The following is a 13511-nucleotide window of genomic DNA, read 5'->3' on the forward strand; positions in this document are numbered from 1 at the left end:
AATAACATGATTTTTCTTTTGATGAAGAAAATTTTTCTGTTAATCGTTTTTCTCATTGCTCCAAACACTAGAAAAATGTGAAAAATACATTTCAAAAAAATATTTTTTATGAAACTAAGAGAACCTAAAATTATAAAATTTTGAATTTAAATCTTAATTCTGACTCCGTAAAACAAATAATAATAAAACTAATATCCCGCAGCTCAGATATTGAATTTAATAGAAAGCACAACTACTTCAACACATCAAAGTGACTATTTCAACCTTAAAAGAGGGAAATTATGATTTCAGCTTAGGAAAATCAACTGTGAATCCAAATCTCAACCATGAAGTCAGCTTAAAAAATCAAGAAAGAGATGAATTATCATGAGTTCTCAAAATCTAAAAAAGAAAATGGTTTCTTTGAAATGCTACTAATTTTAGCTTTGTTTTACTATTTCTGCAAACCAGTAAAGAAAATGCTATAATGTTACAGATTTAAACTCAACCACTGACTGTCCCCATCCAAAATTGGGTACCCTCATGGACCTCTACCCTGTAAACTAACATAGCCTACATACAAAATTTCCTGAAAAAAATTATAAATAAGAATCACTGCTATGGATAGCTATTTCATCTCAAATCATAAAAACAACTGATGCCTCAGTACAGTTAAAACTGAGAATTGCTTAGAAAAGTGACCATGCATCTAGCGCTTTGAAACAATTTGTCCATTCTCTGCCAAACTTCACATTGAGTTTCTAAAAGCTTACCAGCCTTATCGTGAAATTTTGATTGGCTGCGTATCGTTTCACCATGTATCTGAACACACAAACAAGCAAGGTGTCAGTAGTTGAATAGCTTCTCAGACCAGTAAAAACCACCAAAAATTCAAGAGATAAACTCAATTTTCTTTTCTTCAATTCATGCATACAACAACAAATTCTAGGATGGAAGTTAAAGGAATTTTTTTTGTATTTGCATTAAGAGTTCAGATGAAGCAAGTTTTTGAATCCTACAAAAAGTTTGCTTCAGCATTGTTTTGGTTTTAACCAACAAATGAGAAAATAATTCTCTCTCCCAAATAAGGAGGGAAGGAAAATTGCAAATACAACAATAGGACGAAAGCCATACCTTCAAAAACAATCTAATAACAGCTTGTACGAACTCAAAATTGTTTCTGCAAGCTATCTCATGAATGAAATAATCAAGCAGCAGCTCAATTGAAATAAACTCAGCTCTCTTTTCAAGCTCTTGCTGATCATCCTCATCTATTATCTGCAGCATTCGAAGTTCCATATCCAAAGTTGATGGAGACAAACCTTTCATATAATCAGTAAATGCAGAAACTGCAAAACATAAAATTGTTAGATTACCAGGAATTCCCGTAAAAACCAATCATCAAAGAAATTTTATCCAACTCATAAATGAAAATAGTATACAGAAAGGATTGGGATGCACACAATTTTTCATCTTGGCAGAGGACTGAAGAATTTGCAAAAACTGAGATGATGGCCTGTCTAGTTTTCTTTGATTGTTCTCGACTTCATCAGTTTTTGTATCTTTCTCCTCATTCATTGGCTCACTAGGTTTAAATAATACTTCTCCAGAAAGAGATGGAATTGAAGGCAAGAAGAATGGAGCATTTACAGGCTTCTTAGGAGGCTCAACTGGTTTGTTGCGCACCTGAAATTCATTGATTTAAGATTGAGAATTTCAAGATTTTCTTGAAAAAATTAAAAACAACAAAAACAAACACGGGATCCAAGAATTTTTTTTTTTTTTAAATTAATGAAAATAACCAGATATACAAACAACTATATTAAATACATTCATGGTTAAGAGAAAAGAAGGACCTTTATAATGTCTAAGTTGATCAAGCCCTGCCATTGGCTTTTAGGCAACAATGAGAGAGTTACAAGTTCCGGGATTTGCTGACTGAAAGTTGGCAAAACAGAAGCTTCATCATGTTGTGGGCGCTTCACAATAGGCTCAACAGAGTCCTGAAATTGAGAACCTTCCATTGAAGAGACAGATGGCAATTTGACACTCACAACTTCTTTCCCACTTGCATATGAATCAACAACTGAAGCCCCCGAGAACATTGACTGATTAACCCTGAAAAATTCCCAGGTATGATTCTTGAGTTCTGTTTTTTGGTATCTTTTCCTTTTAAATAACAAATAAAAAACAGAAGCAATATTTATAATAAAATGTGATCAAAATCTAAAGAACATAAGCAATATTTACAATAAATGTGATACCAAATGGGTTGCATCAGGAGTGTATGCTATAAGGATCAACATGGAAAGTTAGCAGACACGAGAAAAAAACCATTGCAGATTGAAAACTTCAAAGCAGTCACTTTTATATTCGATTATCATTTGAATGCAAAAATCAAGGTTACATCCATAACCTCTCTTAAGATCTTCCATGCAGCCCTTTGGAGAATCTTTAAAAGAATAGCTCCCAAATTATGGCAAACAGCTCTATGTTGATAAAACCAAAGATGAGACAAAATTATGGACTTACCATAAATAGACACCGTTTTGATCAACATGAGCAGTTGCTAATATATCTAAATTTGGTGATAGTGACAATGCTGTAATAGGCACATCAACACGTATTGCATCTATTTGCCTGGCTAAGATCACATCCCAAATTCTAAGAGTCCCATCCATACTGGAGGACAAAAGCCATTTCCCATCCTCACTGAAAGATAAATCTGTAACACGGTCGGTGTGACCTTCAAATTTGCGAACCATTCTCAATGCCTCAACATCAAACAAATGGATAACCAAATCATCAGCCACAGTAGCCAAAAGACCTGCAAAATTATGAAAAAAAAAAATTTATTAGAATATTGGGACCAGGGGAAGGTGTCTTATGGAGTGTGTTAGAACAAAAAAGAGTATCTATTGGGTACATACAAGTGTTGAAAGATATGTATGAAGGAGCAACTACTATTGTGCGCACAGTGGAAGAGGACACGAGATTTTCCGATCTCAATTGGATTACACCAAGGATCAGCTATAAGCCCTTACCTTTTTACATTAGTTTTAGATGAATTGACGAAACATATACAAGAAAGTATTCCTTGGTGCATGATATTTGCGGATGATATTATTCTGATAGATGAGAAGAAGTCAATAGAAAGCTAGAGCTTTGGAGAAGTGTTCTAGAGTCGAAGGGCTTTAAGTTAAGTAGAACGAAAACAGAATACATGCATTGCAAGTTCAGTGAAGGCCAAATTGGTGATAGGGAAGGAGTTAGTTTGGATGGTGTGGTACTGTCCCAAAGTAATCACTTTAACTTCAAGTAGATGAGGGATGTGAGGAGATGTTAGTCATAGGATTAAAGCCGGATGGTTGAAGTGGAGACGTGCCACGAGAGTTTCATGTGATCGTAAGATTCCCAATAAGTTGAAAGGAAAATTTTACCGTACAGCCATATGACCGGCTATATTATATGATAGTGAGTGTTGGGTACTGAAGAAGTCGTATGCGTCTAAAATAAGAGTTGCAGATATGAGAATATTAAGGTGGATGAGTGGCCATACTAGACTAGATAAAGTAAAAAATGAGAGTATTAGAGAAAATGTAGGAGTGGTGCCAATTGAAGATAAGTTGAGAGAAGGGAGATTGAGGTGGTTTGGTCATGTGAAGCGTAGACATACGGAGGCACCAGTTAGACAAGTAGAGCACATTAGGTTAAAAAATAGAAAGAAAAAAAAGGGATAAATCTAAATTGGCTTGGAGGAGAATAGTACAACATGACCTAGAAGCATTACACATTTTTGAGGATTTAAACCAAAATCGTTTAGAGTAGAGAAAGCAAATCCATATAGCCGAACCCAAATTTTTTGGAATAAAAGCTTAGTTAAGTTGATTTGAGTATTGGGACCAGGGGAGGGAGAGATGGCATGAGCATTTGCGTCAAGAAGAAAACATAACTAAAATATCTCACTAGGGCGGGGAAAAAAAAAGTACTACCATTGAGACGATGATGAACAATCTTAACTAGAGAACAACCAACTTCCCATCTAGATTGTAGTTCACGTCCTTTGAAATCCCAAACCTGCATAGAAAGTTTAATATGAAATGAAACTTTCCACCAAAGCATACAAACAAGGCACTATGAGCAATGACAGTCTCAGATGAGTAGTGAACATATCTAAAAGATCTCAACAATAATAAAAATGGGCTTCCACCTGCACCATGCATGTTGGTCCATCATATAGACCATCTTACCATGACAAAAAGGAACTTTAATTGATTATGTTGAACCTTTTATACCAATCAAATTTCTATACAACCATTATATTGGGTGGGACCACAATACCCTCTCAAGTTCAATGATTCATGACTGCCATTACATTTCTGAATTTCCATGTATTTTCACTGTTCATGGATTATGTGCAGATTAGAGATGCAGCAAATAAAGCAGAAAAGGCAAGAGCTCTAGAACTAGCATACTAGAAAATAATTTGCAGCAAATAAAGCAGAACTAGCCATAGTTAGCTCCATCCCTTCCTTCTTGAGCTAGCTGCAAATTATTTCAATTGTTGCTCTAAAAACACCCATTGATAGGTACAAGGCATACTCCGACCACATTGCAGTTACACACACACACACAATAAATTACTTGCCAAGTCAAGTGGCATCTTAGATTTCTTCAATTATTGCAAAACTTTCAATTGATTCAATTGTTTAAATTGATTTAGCGCATTGAATTTTTAAAGCTAAATTAATTATTACAGTTTGAGTGTAACTATCTTTTTTATTATTATTAGTTTGAGCAGATTGAGTTTCTCCATATATATTAATTGATTATGTATGTTTAATTGTTTACTTATTATTATTATTATTAATGGATTGGTATTACTTAGGAAGTGTTTGAATAAATGCAAACTTTTATGTTTTAATTTTCTTAATTGAAAGTAAAAGATATATATATATATATATATATATATATATATATATATATATATATATATATATATACATACACACAGATGCAAGAATTATAAATTTGTTCATACAAATTACGGAAGCATTTATGTAACATGGAGGAATTTTTTTTTTTTTTATTTTGTTTGTGCTTACTACTAGCTTTGAAAATTCTCGTTTTATGAAGATCATTATTTGTTGCTGACATCATAATATGCTTATGATCATTATTTGCTGCAAAGTTTGTCATCTTATGAAAATTAATGTGCCTTCAAATAACTTGATAATAACAAAATTCAAAATAAACTATTGTGAAACCAGGGCCAACATCTAGTATATCTGCACTGCTCATTTCCAAAAAGGGGTGTGCACAAATATTTGTGGACACCCAAAGAGCAAGTCAAAGGGACATTATGGTAAGCGACAAATTGTACGTCTTGGCAGAAGAAAGTGATGCATTTACTAGGGAGAGCTTTTTAAGGAGAAGTAACTTCTTAAAAGTTAAATCCAACAGAGAACATACTACAGTAACAAAATTACTCCCAGTTCACCAATGTAGCAGGCTAGTAGCTGAAATTGGTTATATGGGTAGGTCAGTTACTCAAAATCATAAAATATACTGGAATATGTACTAACCTTTACATCTCCATGGTATCCTGCACTTATCATCAGGGTATTTGTTGAATCACAAGCAACTCCAACCACTTCCCCCTCATGGGCACAGCTTCTTCTTTCTGACACATCTAGGTAACTGCCTCGGCTGATCCCTGATTGAAGATTGAACCTCTCTATCCAACCACCTGCTGTCCCTAGTACAGCAAAATTGCCGCATGCACTAATGGCACAGGCCTGGGCAGAATAAAAAGTTCAACAAAAAAATGTGCATTATATAAAATACAAAACATAGGATTTAAACTTTACAAATTTCAATTTTGGATTGGAACGAATATTGGCAATAGAGAAATGTGTAAAAAATATTTACAAATACATTTTATGCCACTATCTATTTCATTTAGCACATAAAGGGTCTCTATCTTACAAAAATTAGATATATGAAATTTGTATTGAAAATCAAAACAAGTCGGTCCCTAATCACATTTGCTATAAAGCAATAGAAAAGGGCTGAATACATCCTACTAAAATCAAACCAAAGAACTGATCAAACTAATAAATAGGTTGTGGCACTAACCTTAACAGGTGTTGGATTTTCTGGGCAAGGCTTCAGGATATGCTCTCCAAGAACAAAATTCTGAAGCCTCCATACATACGCCTGTGCAGTATCCATATGACATGTAACCACATTGCACCAATCCCGCTCCCTAATTTCAGCTGAAATTGATATTTGACAAACACAAAATGGAAATATTCAAAATATTATACTAAGATACACAACACATACATAACAAAAGAAAAATTAAATAAAAGGTGATTGACCAATAATGACAAATGAAATATTCCTCTACTCTCTTATGATGAAATTGTTGCCCATTTCTCAGATTCACATTAATGATAATGATTCAAATTAATTTAAAAAAAAATTCAAATGGTTAATTAAAGTAAAGCATTGTCAACTACTTCAAAGTCTACAGTGCAAAACAACATATGTTGCTTTTAGGAGTTAAAGCACAAAACTATACATTTTCTTTGGTTTGTGGAATGTAATAGAGTGGGAGAGTAATAACTATTCCATGGTCAAGGAATAGCTATTCTTCAAATATGTGAGAATTATGTTTTCTACACATTTGAAAAATATCTGTTCTGTTATAATAACTGTGTTTCAAATTTCAGAAAAAAGTTGAGATTGTGATATAGTTATTCCATGGAATAATTATTGCGCATTTAAAATTTGAACTAAAGATAACTATTCAACATGGAATAGCTTTTATATTCCCATCCTATTTCATGCACCAAATGAAGATTCAGCGTTGTCTTTCTAATGAGTCCAAAATACTCGAGTGAAAATGACTGATGATAGTTCATTGGATGACAAGTTGTGAACAAATACTTGTACAAAAAAATAAGCACTTTAAACATGAAGATAGAAGCAATTTTGCATAATGACCACTGTCGCATAATATATAACCCTTAGCCCAAAATACAGAAAATAGAGATCCTACTATAAGATAATAAGACATCCATGTTCTAAGACCATGAACTGAAAAGGACTATGAATCATTGCAGAAGGTCCTACATAAAGATCATACCACAATCAAATGCAATAACAGGCTTCAATTTCAACTCTTCTTCCTGCAAATCAGCCAAAAAGAAAATTAAATACAGTTTTTAACGGTTCTATACAAAATAACACTTCAAACAAAGAAAATTATTGGCCATAAGCACAGAAATAGAAATACAAAGTATCATCTTGTAGGAATTTTATACAAGTTTCATGAAAAGTGTATTAATAGATTTTAAGAAGTCATCATATGGACTTGTACACATGTCTAAGTAATGGTAAATGCCCACAGATCTACAGATCCAACACCTATAATATAAGAATATGAAACAATTTGTAAGTCAGAAAAAGTAAATATACATGTAACCAAAATTGCACAAATACACATTGTGTTTTGCTACTACAAAGAGAAACATACTGGCCTTTAACTTGATCTTACCTTCACTCTCAGTTTCTTGGCGCGCTTAGATACATGCCGCTGGGAAAGCTCTCGACTTTGCTGATCCTGGTGGTGACATTAAATATACAGGAATGACTAAATAATAAATACAGGAGAGAACGGAGAAGAAAATGCTAACAAACAAGCTAAGCACAAGCAAACACATCCAAATGGAACATATACACATGTGAAAACTGTCCATTTTCCATCTTCACACAGAATAGAGATATTCACAATGGATAAAAGATCTGAATTAGAGTATTACAGAAGAGATGGTAATAGGTAAACAATTTTCACTCTATCATTTTCATTTTCTCAGTCAACATATAAAACTTAAGGGCTAATTTAGTTTCAGTGTTTTTGGTTTTTTGGTCATGTGAGTGTGAGCATGCGTATGTGTATTTAAAAGGGGGAGAAATGTTGCTATAAGTGAAAACCATAAAAATTGGTTCTTGCTTCATGAACTCATCATTCACAGATGCAGCGTTTACTATTAGATAACAGCAGCCACAAATCAAACATAGTATAGATACCAAATGCTCCCTGAGTGTTTTTGATGTAGAACATCTAACTTGATAAACAATTATGCAGGAAAAAAGGAAGAAGAAAAAGAATAGAAGCAGATGTATGAGAGAAAGTAACATAGAACAGGAGAACCAAAAAGGAAAATTTGAAAATTCTTTCCATTTTCATTTTCAAAATTTAGCCTAATGCTCACAAAAACTTAAGGCAATATAAAGACACAAAAGGAATCTCCTAAAGCAAAATCCCAAATAACATAAAATCACAAAATAGAAAAGAAAAATCAACAAAATGAAATCCTGAGCAGGGGCTCAGCATCTTCATCAACTGTAGTGAAATCAAGGTTGTAAAGATTTCATTTTTCCCTTTCACATTCATACATTCATAGAAATGTATATTTGTGTTCCACTGCAGCCACACAATGATTAGGGAATAAAAAATAACCAATATTATTTTTCACAAATTGATCGCTGAATTTATTGGGGCAAAATTATAAAGGGGAAACAGCAAAGTCAAGTTGAACTTTAATAAGTATTTATAAAATGAAAATATCCAGAAGGCACACAAAAGTTCAATTGAAAGTTGGCCAATACCAAACCTGGATGATGGAGAAAAGACGGAAGGCACGATCCTGACCAGCAGATAGAATGTGTCTCCCATTTGCATAGAACCTGTCAAACCATAGAAGGATTTCTTATGAAACTGAAAAGAGATTTCCTCATAAAATTCTTTTTAAATAAGATATGGAATGATATAGATCTAGAAGACAACCTTTCTTCTAACAAAGTGGAAGTGATATGAATTGCATGCAAAAATTTGGTAGACAGTACTGAACAAGATGACAACCAATTTGATGGTCATGAAAAAACAATATCTAAGAAGGAGCAGCCAAAAGAACAAGGTACTAATCCAATAAAAATCTATTCCAAACAAAAGGTGGCAGGAGACCAAATACAGAAAGTTGACAAACATAAATTCCAAAAACTAAAATCTAAAGTGGATTAGCATTACTACCTTATGCAATGGGGAGGAGCACTGTGTCCACTTCGAAAGCGCAATAGGCGAGGATCTCCATCACTTGTGTCAAAAATCCACATCTAACAAGGAACCCAGGAGAAAAAAATCATAAATTATGTATATGTTAAAATCACAGGATAAGAAAGTTTTCCTCATGAAGCAAATTTACATACATTAGGAAGAAAACTCAATTGTTCTATTATATGTTTAGCATCAAATGTAAGATCCTGTCTCTAAAGTCTTACAAGAATCACGTTGGATTTTTTTTAGTTAACAACACAACCCCACTCCACTTGGTTAAGAGTGTAGCGTTAATCCAAAACAAGATAAAGAAGGAAAGTTAGCTAACACAATTGACAAAATGAAGAAAAAAGAATAAGTGAAACGCAATTTTATTTTATACTTTTTTAAGTGAAAGAGCTTTTGAGAGGACAAGAATAGAAGTGCTCAAGAATATAAAAACACTACTGTCTAAACTCTCAATCAAGCTTGAAATTATAATTCTGCAAATACGCTTGCAGAAACCAATGTCAAATAAATACCATTGCCTCTGTGTTCACTCTCTCTCTCTCTCTCTCTCTCTCTCTCTCTCCGGATAGCGGAAAAAATTCTTTTTTTAAGGTATTCCCATCAACAAATTCAAATTCAATTATTGCCGCTCTGTAGGCAACAGTACCACTTCCTACTCTCTCTCTCTCTCTCTCTCTCTCTCTCTCTCTCTCTCAACATTCAAAGTCGCAATTACAAAATCCCTTCTCTCCTACATCAAACTTCTGAAATTCATTGTTTAGATAGAAAGCTGCCTTCTTAAATCAAATGGCATAAAAGAAACTCCCTGGAAGAGATCTAGCAAAGACAGGTTTAGGCCATTGGCTCAAGATAAAGAGCTAATGCAACTAAACAGAGTCATTGAGGATATCTATGTGGGCATTCTGGGATTGGACCTCACAAAAACAGTGCTAACCGAAATTGGTCATACCAATTGAATAGCAAAGTCTAACAGAACAAGTGTAGAACAAAATTTGGGTTAGCATACTACATCTCAAAGAATTTTTTTTCACTAGTCTTACTTGGGTTAGCATACTTCTTCCTAATGATATGTCAACGTGACCTATCAAAATTCAAGTACCATCTTTTGAAATCTACAAGAGAAAGAGGAAGATCGAAGAACATAAGCACAAGGGCAAATTTCTTATTCTGATGGCATTTTTCTAAAATCCACAAACTCAAATAATTGAAAGAAGAATTGAATTAACAATATGCAGATGTAGATCAGTACATACATTACATCAACAATCACTTCATTCATATACTTTGTTTTTCATATAAAACAAAAAAGCAAAATTTGATTTCTCCTTACTTTAATTGAGTTGTCTGCTGATGCACTCATCAACACAGGCTCATTAGCAAAAAAGTGCAATGAAATTATTGAATTATCATGAGCCTCTCTTATGACTGATTGGAGCCTTCTTTTCTCAAGATTCCATATGCTAATGACACCAGATGAACCTCCAGATGCTAGAAGGGGCTGTCCATCTAAAAGATGAGAATTGGTAAGCATTATCATAAATTCATACAAGCCCCAACAATAACAAATTGCCAAGTTAATTCTTTAGTGAGCATAAAAACCAAAAGGAGTTAATGCCCAATCAAAGTGGTATATGAGTAAATAATAATAATTATTACCTCCACAATTACAGAACTTTTCAAAAAATAAAAAATGGAAGACATTCCTTGAAACAAAAGAACAAAAACAAAGGGCATAGTCCTGACACAAAGTGAGATAAAATATTAAAAAAAATGCCGATAAATCATTTTAGTAGTTGTTAAAGTTACTTTGAGACTCATTTGGCATTCGTCCATAGGATAAGGGTACAACCAGAATATGACTTAAATACTGAAAAATAGATGCAAATTTGAAAAATAACCCAGTCAAGCTCCTAGGTACATACTCATGTTTGAAATTGATACTCCCAGTCAAGTAAATCCAATTCTTTCTGTACAATAGTTTAGCTTATAATTTGTCTGTAGCAAATATAATATAACTGGGTTTTGACTGCCCACAAAAGATTGGATGTTCCAGTAGTAGAAAGCTTATATATATATTCAACAACAATGTTCTACACTTATAAATGTAAATCACAGGCTATGAGAAATTAATTACCAGTACTAAAACACAAGGCAGTTACTGCGCCTCTTGTAGCATGAGAAAATGTAACCAACTCTTCATCACAGCGAATGTTATGTACATGAATCTTCCCGTCAGCACAGCCAATTGCAATAACATCAAGTGCAGGTGACGAGACACAACTGGTAATAGAGGAATTCCATCCCTTGAACTCGTAAAGCTTTTTCTTAGTGCTAATGTTCCAAAGCTGTAAAGTACCCTCCTGGCTCCCAAGAACAACCTGCTTCCATTACAAGATTCACTCATTGAGGATTACACAATTAAATTTTAAAAAATAAAAATATCAGAAAAGCTAAGACAAAATCACCTTGTTTAGATAAGTATCTGGGTGCATTAAGCAGGTGGGTGTAAATTTATTGTCTAGCATGATGTGTCCAATTGGTGCAAGATTTTCCTCAAGTCCTTTAAAACCCCAAATGAACATATTACCATCAACATCTACACTTAGGATGTGATCGCCAAACAGTAACAACAAATTAACTTTAGCACTATGCCTACTCCAAGTTGCCACCTGCAAAAGAGCAACAATGTAAACAAAAGCAATCGCTTTCAGGACATTCTTTTTTCACTTTTTGGCCAAATTAGACTACCTGTTGAGTACGCTTAAAAACGGCTATGTGGTTTCCGTAGGCAGCAAAGGTGAAATCACGATAGGAAGCAAAAGCACGAATCTTTTTAGGAAGCTGTGGACTGACAAGCACCAAATTCAGCTTGGCACAGTTGTAAACCTGAAAAGCTTTGCCTGCGCTCACTGTGACAAAGGTTTCAGTGCCTAGTCGCTGGACGGAGAAGGGTACACTGCTTGTTATGCATCCAATTACCCTGTAGGGTTCAAATATCCCCATATCTCTAGAGAAAACCACCACCACCACCACCACCAATTGAATGATGCAACTGTTGCAGTATGTTGTTCGCCAAACCGAAAGGAGGAAGAGACGACAAAGGTTGGATCGCCTGGAAGTGGTGTGAAGGAGACGGGGATTTGTTTCAGTAGAGCAGGAGGAGAGGCAGGGAATGAAAGAGAAGGAACTAACACAGGGTTTTAGGTAAGACAAAATAACGAAGGAACGCAGGGTTTTTTTCATAAGTTCAACAAATGATGTCGTTTTGATGAGGGGGTTTTTTTTTTTTTTTTTTTTTTTTTTTTAAGGCTATGGTTCAGGCCATGACAGATTCACCGGAACAGAAATCATCAAATCATCAATTGATATAAATGCAATTTCCAGACAAAAGCAAAATCAAAATAAACCACAACGTTTTTGCTAAAAAAAGAATAATGAAACAAAAATAGAAGCAAAAGCAAATTCAACCATAAAACACAATGAAGCGGAAAAAATTCACTAACTAAAAAGATATTTATCATTAATTGTGAATTAGTATATAAAAGATACAAATTGCAAGCTCTATCATAAGGCATACTACTAAAAATGTCAACTAAATCAGTGTTGTTTGTTCTAGTCGGGCTAAGAGTGATGAGTCAATTAGTTTATTAGTAGAAACTACACCCAAATCTGTTTTTAATTAAAGTTGATTTTATTGAGTTTATATTTATGCATCATGAGAATCTATTTTCAATATATGCTGCATATTAATAATATATTAGCATATTTCAAGTAGCATTCACATGTTGCAACAGGAATTGCATTGTGTGTGTGGTAGTTTATGGATAATATGTTAAATGAGATGTTTAGTGGTATTTGTTAATTTAGGTCCGACTAATGCTTAATAGTAAGACTATATCAAAGAATGTCTTAATCATCTCTTTATCAAGTATATGCTAAGATTTCGCCTCGATAGATCCAGGAGATATGTTTTAGAGCTGGTGATACATTTTTAGGTTTATTTATATATTAAAAATTTTCTCCTAATTTTTTGTAAGTTTAATGTGACAGATTAATAGTTATGAAGGGGTTTAACTAGTTTAGCTCTGCTGAGGTGATTAAATTTTTAAATTCTCTTGATATCCAAGTAATACGTCTCTGACATTCACCAAAAGTTAAGTTAAGAGAAGTCCGGTCGTAACCCAGTCGACGCTTCTAGTTTCATAGACTATAAAATGTTATCATTGCTTATTCATTCTCCAAGAACTGTAGCATTACTATATTCTTCTTGGAAAAATAGCCTTCTAAGAGTTTCCCGCACTTGCTTTGGAGAACCAACATCACAAACTTGATCGATGAATGCTAATTGATGCCCTTATAGCAAACAAAGCCTTTCCACATTTGATCTTCCATTCCTTTT

At 33.9% G+C, this 13511-nt stretch overlaps 1 protein-coding gene across 1 annotated transcript; it reads right to left on the reverse strand.

The window, feature by feature from the left end:
- Window positions 1-382: 382 nt before the first annotated feature.
- LOC110638728 (uncharacterized) lies at window positions 383-12234 on the reverse strand. The gene is made up of 16 exons (XM_058131563.1): window positions 11861-12234; window positions 11578-11781; window positions 11247-11490; window positions 10443-10618; window positions 9080-9162; window positions 8664-8736; window positions 7544-7609; window positions 7133-7175; window positions 6118-6257; window positions 5565-5777; window positions 3972-4056; window positions 2512-2806; window positions 1836-2097; window positions 1443-1665; window positions 1114-1328; window positions 383-801 (listed from the first exon to the last, which is right to left on the reverse strand). Exons 1-16 carry the CDS (start codon window positions 12113-12115, stop codon window positions 652-654), a joined length of 2727 nt encoding a protein of 908 aa, XP_057987546.1. The 5' UTR covers window positions 12116-12234; the 3' UTR covers window positions 383-651.
- Window positions 12235-13511: the final 1277 nt, after the last annotated feature.

The sequence above is a fragment of the Hevea brasiliensis genome, chromosome 12 (genome assembly GCF_030052815.1).
Source record: "Hevea brasiliensis isolate MT/VB/25A 57/8 chromosome 12, ASM3005281v1, whole genome shotgun sequence".
NCBI lineage: Eukaryota > Viridiplantae > Streptophyta > Magnoliopsida > Malpighiales > Euphorbiaceae > Hevea > Hevea brasiliensis.